General features: G+C 35.0%; 1 protein-coding gene across 1 annotated transcript in view; it reads left to right on the top strand.

Annotated features, from left to right (window-relative positions):
• LOC113233837 (adenylosuccinate lyase) overlaps positions 1–9,489 on the top strand; it is a 66,941-nt gene that overhangs the window by 56,214 nt on the left and 1,238 nt on the right. The window contains exon 2 of the mRNA XM_026469054.1: positions 9,177–9,472. Coding sequence (XP_026324839.1) covers positions 9,177–9,472 — 296 coding nt within the window. The remainder of the gene's footprint in view (positions 1–9,176; positions 9,473–9,489) is intronic.

The following is a 9,489-nucleotide window of genomic DNA, read 5'->3' as shown; positions in this document are numbered from 1 at the left end:
ATTCATGCGTCGTAAGAAACAAATATTTAATGGCATAATTAATTTGTTTAAAACATATCCCCGGGAAAGGTATGAACACAAAACCATCATTGATAATTATGAGAAATATCTGTTGTTATGGCCACCACAAATTTAATGTTTCATCTGTTTTTTTTAAGTGGTTAACCTTTAACCTTATTTTATTTGATCACCATAACGCTCAAACATTCCAATACTGAGAAGGAGTTTATCAAAAGGAGATTTTTAATTTTTACACGTTTGTGAGATGTAGAAATTTTGCCAAAATTTAAGTTTCACGTGGGTTCCTCCTCCGTTAAAGTAAATTTACATTTAGTATACAGTACTTCACATAATTGGAAATAACTCCATCACACAGGCTCTGCGATGGAAATCGAAGCCGGGTGAGCTTTATGTCGTCAAAATCGACAACAAGTATATATTTATTTAACTAAATGTATTTCTTACATTACAACGTACATCATTAAAATTCTCAAACTAAGACTCAAACTATGTAAATAACTTATCGCCGTTAATATGAATTACGCCCAATAGCGCTAAGGGCATGCTAAGGGGGACGTTATAGATTGGGTCATTGTCATTGTGCAACAAAAAAATAATGTCATTTTACTTTTATTTTTTTACCGAAAAAGTAAATAGACTAATTAATAACATATCTCCGTCAATGTGAATTACGCCCAATAGCGCTAAGGCTATGCTAAGGGGAACGTTATAGATTGGGTCATTGTCATTGTCCAATAAATAAATAATGTCATTTTACTTTTATTTTTTTTACGGAAAAAGTAAATAAATTGTGTAAATAACATATCTCCGTCAATGTGAATTACGTCCAATAGCGCTAAGGCCATGCTAAAGGGGACGTTATAGATTGGGTCTTTGTCATTGTGTCAATAAATAAATAATGTTATTTTATTTTCTTTTTTTATCGAAATAGGAGGAGGTTCCCAATCCAGTTATTTTTTGTGAGTGTATGTTACGTGATTACTCAGACGTTTATTAACCGATTTCAATAATTCTTTTTTTTTTGTTGGAAAGGGAGTAGTGCACTAAAATTGATGAAAATGAAGAAAATATTCCACCTCTAAGGGTGGCTCTCTTTAATTAGGGGAGGAATCCAAATCATTGAATTTCACCCACTTTCCGTTACCGTGACAACTAAGAGCGTCAATGTCTTAGCGAGACTTAACGGCTCTGTTTGTTTGGCCGCGTTCTGCAATGCGGTGGTATCATTCTCGATGTGTTCCCCCTTTGCCCTGATAGGAAGAGATAGGAGAGTTTTCTTCTCTTTTTATTTATTTATTTATTGCATCATGTATAATACAAAGAAATGTATGTCGTACAAATATGAGCCTGTTAAAGTGTTGCAATATTTAAGTATATGTTGACAATCTTATACTATTTATTCTTATGTCAAAGAAGAAAAATGCAACAAAATATCTAATATTTTTTCTTAAAAAAATACTAAACATTACTTTCTATTAGAAGGTATAGGTGGCTGACGAATGATATTTTTTTTATTCTTACAGCTCTCTATCTGACAACAACTCTTCTCTCTATAATTATCTATATGACTAGAACTCTTCTATTGAATAGTAAGTTTTAGAGGCCAGTATCTAATAAATTTCATTTATTTTTAAATGTAGAATATTTGTCATCAGTGTTTTATGTCTGGTGTTTTGGAGTCGTAAGTACATCTTGTTTGTTGCGTGTTAAATTTTTTTTTTATCGTACATATATGTACACATATGTGTACAGTCGACTTTGGGATGTAATATTAATAAACAAGCACATGATATTGTGTTGTGTTTACTGACCTTTAACAGAATGAAACTAGCCGAAAGATATTTTAATGTACCGCATCCAAACCGTGAGATTTTGTCACACTTTCTCCGTTTCGATTCGCCATTTAAAAAAAAGAAACACTGTTGGTGTTTACTGGCATTGAACCAGCATAATAGACCAGGACCTTGTATCCTACCCGGCAATGGGACGTAGTTTTTAGACCATAGACCATGCTTTATCATTATTGTTTGTTATATACGTAAACGAAAAATGAAAAACGAAAAAAAAAAAAATTATATATAAATTATCTATTGACCTAGCAGTGGCAGTATTACAAATAGTGTTCTCCGAATTAGTGTTCACCTAAATTAAAATGTAAAAAAACCATTAAAATTATTACGAGGGGCAGTCAAAAAGTAGTGCCTCCATCGCTCTTACTATAATTTCTTTCAAAGCTACTGAACTATCTATGCATGGTATTGCAGAGGTAACCTTAAGCAATACGAGGTCAGGCGCCATAGGGTTCTCCACTTTCCACCAAAATTAAGTCTATCAGATCAGTTAAGAAAGTTATGGCAACAGTTATTGGACCTGATTTGGCACCTTCTGCCTTTTACCTGTTCGGACCTATGAAAGACAACCCACGTGTTTCCAGATTTAATGAGGCATATGACGTTAATACAGCTTTATCATGATTCAGGAAGTAAAACTCTGAAATTTTAGAAAATTTTAGAAAATTTCAGAGTTTAGAGGCTAGAAGCCTAGGTTTATCGATAGTTTAAAGTAAAACCTGTAACCACTTTTGCTGTTATATACGTATATATATTGATTCATAAAGTTTGTATGCCACTAGAGGCATTACTTTTTGGCTGTAAATAAATGTACGCATCAAACTTAATTGTGAATTTTAAAGGTTTTTTTTCGTAACTTTAAACATAACCACACCTTTTCAGTTCTTATCTATAAGGATTTATAATGAAACCTGAATCATATCAATCGCTATCAAAATACGTATTGCACCTTATTTAACAAATCCAAAAGAATACTTACAATTTTAAATGCTTTCACCACAATAGTGGCTATGGTCTGCACGGACACCATTTTCGCACTTCACACCGCTAATTACAAAATTACTTGAAATTACAATGGACACTTCTTTTTTTTATTGTTTTATTATAGGAGCGTTATAATGGACAGATAGGATGTCACTGGTGGTTTCGTATCAATTTTTGTTATCGCTAACAAGTTACTAATCTTATCTTTGGTTCAGCGAATTTGTAGGGCACGTTTGCATTACCTTTGTTACGAAAAATACATCCAATGGCTGTTTAAATAAAGGTGATTTTAACTTTTGCTGTTGTTTTAGTTTTATCTCAATGAAGTTCGTATTCCCTTTAATTTCAGTGTTTTTTTCGTGTATGTAGCATTTAATCAATGTAACGCGATTTACTATGAAAATGAATCATGCCTATAGTCATTTATTTGCTTACTTTCAATATGTTCCTTTATATTTGTTACAAATACATACTGTATACAATCGTGTAAATATGCATTAATCCTCTTTATACTGTGAGGGGTTAAGAAAGAAAGAAATAAAAAAAGAAAGAAAGAAAGGAAGAAAGAAAGAAAACTGTTTATTGCACAAAAACAGACACGCGTATAAACAAAACCAAAAACAGGTCAAAAAGAAAATAAAAAGGATATTAAAATAATACCTGAGATTCTCTATATTAGTTTGATACATACTCGTGTTTATAGGTTTTCATAGGAAATGAAACAATTTTTTTGGGATCTAAATAGCGCGTATATTTGTTTTTTCAAACAAACGGACGTTTTGGGTCCTTTATCCCATGGTCACGACTGACTGCGATGATAAAGTCATCGACCAGTTATGTCTAATATTAATGCAAACCACCTTATTTTTTAAATTCATTTAAAGGGCAATGTGTACGCTCCTATTATAAGGTTCCGATTGATCTAAAAAATTTGCCATTTACGAGGTTTAAAACTATAGCGAAACAAAAACTTTATACTAAAGTTTATTTATTATTCAACTTCTGCGTAGTTGGATGACAAAAATCCATGGTAGTGACCCGTTTAGCTCTGGCAGGTAGTCTCGATCTGAGATGTTTAAATTAAATATTGTAATGATAAATGTATTCAAATGATATTTACAAAGAGCAACACCTAGAGTTTCTTGCTCATTCTTTTCAGGGGAATTTGCCTTACGAATTAGCAGTAGAGCTCCTTGTGAACGAGTTTGTCCAGGGAAGTACTGCCACTTTACCTATTTCTGCCGCCAAGCAGCAATGTTAGCGTTACTGCGTTCCGGTTTAGAAGGGTTAAGGGTGCTGGTGAAATTACAGGCACATAGGACTTGTCAACTTATGCCTCAGGGTGACGAGCGCAGTGTTAGTGCTCCTCAGAAAGCTCTGAGGACACTGCAACTGTTATGGACAGGCGTGTAGCTTACCAATATTTGACTTTGACTTCATTATATATACATACTCATTATTTTTCATGCTTCATCATTTCACTACTAAGTCTAATAGACCAAAGAATAAAGTGATTTATACAGAAATGCATTATTTTTTGTGGCTTATAATAGACTACGAAGGTAACGGTTTTTTTACGCTTTTGCTATTTAGTTAACGATAAACCGATAAATTGAACAGAACCCTAAGAACTGGTCAAATTGTCTAAATAAACTGCTAATCTGTTTCAATGTTTAGTCCTTCCTTTAACCATCACCTAAATAACCTCTGCGGCAAAACAAAATGTACTTATGTAACCAATCAACTGTTTATTTACATCGAAGGCTATGGTTTTGTGGAGTCATAAGCGTTAAAAAATATTACGCTCGGCCGACCATCCGTTAGTCATACAGAACCATATTAATTTTCTTTTCTGTACTGGCTTTAAAACTTGACTGATCGTCTGTTAAATTAGATTGAACCAAATGCAGAAGAAAAAAAAACTCGATTACTATCAAAACCGCTATCGCCAAAAACTCACACTATCATAATGTCAAACACTACGAAATCTTTATAATGAGTGGTCGTAGCTTCAAAATATTTTTAAAGCCCCGCATTAGGGAAACCCTGTATCGCGGGTGCTATGGCAACTACAAATTACATCCAAACTTATGAGAAAAATAAATGTAGGATATACAAATATTTTAATATAGAGGAGCAAAAAGGCCAGTGGGCACCAGCTCGAAGATCTCACAATATCGTCAGATTGGCGGAATCCCGTTGGAAGCGAATGTCACAGGGTCGAAAATATTGGCGCAATAAAGAAGAGGCCTATGCCCAGCAGTTCGTTGATGTTGGCTGACCATGATGATGATACAAATATTTCCTTTAAGTCCCGGCCCGGGAATCGAACCCAGGATCTCTGCGTGGCAGTCCAGCAAGGTAACCGTTCGGCCACAGAGGCAGTTTAAAAAGATGTAACAAAGTCTGGACTGTTAATATTATTTCAACTTTACACAGTTGGCATATCGTTGAAAGTTTACTAGCTATTATTGCAAGCTACGAACGTTTTTATTTTATAATAAAATTTCATCAGTAATACCTGAAAGATGATTTACGTTCTCCAAAAAAAGTCAACCATATTGCAGCTGTACAAAGTTTATTATCGTTTTTAATAACTAATAATCTATTACGATAAACAAAAAATGAAAAATTTATTAAAATAAATTAAAAACGACTTTTTTTGCACTCCAAAGTAGTAAAACGAGGCATTTTTCCAAGATTTTAGAGGTTTTGCGCATTATGATTGACACGACCATAACGTACAAAAACAAAATGGCGGACTGAGCTCAAGTATGCCGAACGTTGCGTACTGTTGGCACACATTCCACGCCCACTAAACACTTTTACTGTATTTACTGTTCTTCGGTTACAAATTAAACTATTGATACGGATTTCGGAAATTCGCGTATAATCGTCATTTCAAACAAATCAACGGGCTCCACAGAATAACCAATGAAGATGCTCATTGGTTATTCTATTTATATGTAAAACTTCTATCTTTAAAAAACCTATTTCCATTGCTTATAGACACTTACTATGTATTGCTAGAGAATTAAATGTAACGTAGGTTAAATAGTTATTCGCAAAGTGGAATTAAATTTCTTGGTTTAATGATGATTGTCCATTTATATTTTAATTAAAAGACGTTAAGCGTCCACTTATTAATAATTGTTTTTGCAACAAAGCAGGCTGTTGTACTGTGTTCTAAGTATATAGTTACGAATCTCGTAAAGCCATGTGAAAAGGGATTGTATGCATGCGTAGTTTGTAATTTAGGGCAGTGGAACGGATTTATGTAGGTAAGGAGTACCGCTATAAATACTTTGCTATGCGTAGTTATATAGCCCAAGAGATCATTTGCGGACATCGGCTTTTTTTTCCAAAAACCTTATAGATCTATGTAATTATTTATAACATTAGAGTAAAATTTCCGACGACTTTTTAGCTGCAGCGCATCTATGACATATTTCGTCACCCAGTTAGATTCCTTTGCAGCTACCAGCCCCGGCTAGAGATGTCGCTATTCATTGTATTTAAATTTTTATTCAATTGATATTCAATTATTTTTATGTGAAATTACTCCACTAGTTTTGGATTAGTAGGTAGGATTAGCATCTGACACGGTATGCTAGAAGACGTCGATTCGAATCCGGCCGGATCGAAGTAATTTTTTCTGTGTGTTCGTTCTTTGTATTAACAATTATAACAAACTAGTGTAGTGGAGTAATTTCACATAAAAATAATTGAATATCAATTCAATAAAAATTTGGCAAAAAAAAAATGGTAGGTACACTAAAATTAAAACCATTACAAAGTATTAGTACGGGAAATATTATAATTCGACCTGATGTAGACCTCTTAATTGGTGTGTTTATTTCGTTATCGCAACCAAAATCAGTATCGAATGCGATATTTTGTTTTTCCTTTTCAAGTTCTATTCATTTAAGCAAGATTCAATAATTACAATGTTCAATTTTCCCCTGTCTTAACGCGTGAAACATTTACGAAATGCAAGTTCTGAGTTTCGGTGGTATGTCGCAAGACGAAGGGCCCTTGCCTTTTGTCTCGCGAGGAAGTCTGTGGCAACGTTTTGTTTGAGTCATTTGTCTTTTGAGACACGGCTGGGTGCAAGCGATTGGGCACACTTTTGCTTTTTGGGAATATTGGGGACAGCTTATTGTATATTATAGATTTATCTCTTATGACTACTTTATCATCAAAATGTAGGTTAATTAAAGCATTTTACTACGAAAAATTATTCGAGGGGCTATGACGTAGGTACCAGACGCAGCGTCGACTAATCACCCACAAGGTACATCGACAACCCCGGTGATGGTTATGGAAATCCGATTGGTACGTGCTGTGTGCTGCGTAGTTAGACCGGTCGTTGTGGCGATTTAAGATTTATGTTCAGCAATGGACGTCTTTTGATAGTGTAATGATGACTTACCAAATATTGTCAGTAATGTAATCAATACGAGGGCTGTTCAAAAATAATTAGCCACAGAGTAAACATATACTCTTTTTCCTGAAACTATTTTGAATTGACGGCTAATTTCAATACAAATCTCCTTGGTGAAAATCATCGGCCATCTATGTGAAGTTCTTTTTAAAATTTTTCAAAATCCTTGTTACGTTTCTTTTGTTTGCAACAATTGACGTCTCGCGGGAAGCTTTTCGTGGCATACCAATAGTCATAACTTTTTTTGTTTATTAACGAGAGTTAAGGCCCATTTAGATGGAGAGGTTTCTCGTCTCGAAGATACGATTATCGAAAGAATATAAAAAACTTTCCCTATCTAAACATTCGCGATTATCCACGTGAGCGATAATCGCCTCGCCTTTCAATATTGAACGTCTCCGTGTAAACAGAATTTGAAAGCAAAAATCGTATTTCGAGTTTTTGTGCCAACCGTTTCTACCATGAGTACAGTGCGCGAGGGTATTCGGATTATCACTGCTTTTCTAAGGGTCATATTCTAGAACTCTACTCAATGCTCAAGTCAGAACTTGAGTATTATTCAAAGCACTAGAAATCATACTCAAGTCCTTGCCATTTGGGTCGTATTTCCAATGCTTGAAATCATATTCAAGTCTGCTCAAATCCTGACTTGAGCATTGAGTAGAGTTCTGGAATACGACCCTAAGACAAGAATTAAGGAAACGAAAAAGAAAAAAAAGGGTTCAGAAATGTTGTAAAATTAAAAAAAAAATTTTTAAAAATTTTACAAATGTATATTTCTATACAGTGCAATGAATGTAATAATATCAGCAGTTCCAAATTTTAATAATTTTTGCGTCATTTTGATATATTCATAGTCAATACCGCAGTAATCACTGAACTCGAATGGCAATTCTCGCACTCAAAACGGTTCGAACCGATTTGTACGATAATCGTATGAACTTGAAAAAATGTCATACGAGATCGTGTTTAGACAAGTCGAAAACTCGTAAGCAAGAATCTACTTACTACATATTTCTCTGTGTAAACAGTCGAGGAGGCGATTAAGTTGCTTACGAACCTCGCATGACATAATCGTAGGCGAGATTTTAGTTCTTGCCTCAATGTAAACATTATGATACGATAATCTTATGGCGATTATTGCTTACGATAAACTCGTGCGTAAAAGCGTGCATTAAACTCCCTCCATCTAAATGGCCTTTAACCTTCTAGGAATCTCACAACCTACCTAAACGATGACGCCAGACTCGGCCGACACCAACTGTAGTGTCTCATGAAAATGCATGAGGGTAGATGGGCTACTGCGGGAGAATTCCACACGAAGACACATCGCAGATTAAGACTGAAGTGAAGATTAGATCACAGGCAGTTTCCACCATCATGCATGACCACTTTAAAGTTAGGAAAGTTGCTTTGCGATGGATACCTCATTCTCTTTTGAAAGCGGGTTCACTCGAATGCATAAGTGCGTACGGGTTGGCGGGGAATATTTTGAAAAACTGTAAATAAACATTTTTCGTATTCTAACTATATTTCGTTGCACTTATATTTTGGTACAGCATTTTTATTTGCTGAAATTAACGCAATTGTGCGTATGATACCTAATTAGTTACCTATTATTACTGCTGGTGTTGTTTACAATTTAAAAATTCGTAATTAATATTACTATTACTCGTATAATATTGTATGTACCCGTGTAAGTAATGTATATATAAAATACCACTGCTTGGTACGTGTCTAATGAACGCCCTATTCGACCAGCGCATACAGATATATAGGTTTTTCTCTCTGTGATGATCTACATAACATCTGACTAACACGTCTACTTTACACACCTTTATACAAGTAGTACTTAATACATTTTTTTTCTGTTCCAGGAACTAGGTCTAGATATAACAGACGAGCAACTGGAAGAGCTCGAGTTGTCGATTCACGAGATCGACTTCGCATCCGCTGCAGAGCACGAGAAGAAAGTTCGCCATGACGTCATGGCACACGTCCACACTCTCGCGGAAAAGTGCCCGCACGCAGCACCTATCATCCACCTCGGGGCTACGTCGTGCTATGTAGGAGATAACACTGACTTGATTGTCATGAGGCACGGCTTGGAGCTACTGCTGCCTCGTTTGGCTGCTGTGATTAGTTGCTTGGCAAAGTTCGCTAATGATCACAAGTGAGTATTAAATTCTC

This window comes from Hyposmocoma kahamanoa, unplaced genomic scaffold (assembly GCF_003589595.1).
Source record: "Hyposmocoma kahamanoa isolate Upper Pololo Valley unplaced genomic scaffold, ASM358959v1 80, whole genome shotgun sequence".
NCBI lineage: Eukaryota > Metazoa > Arthropoda > Insecta > Lepidoptera > Cosmopterigidae > Hyposmocoma > Hyposmocoma kahamanoa.
Note: the sequence above shows the minus strand (reverse complement) of the source record. Positions and strands in the feature narration are given on the sequence as shown.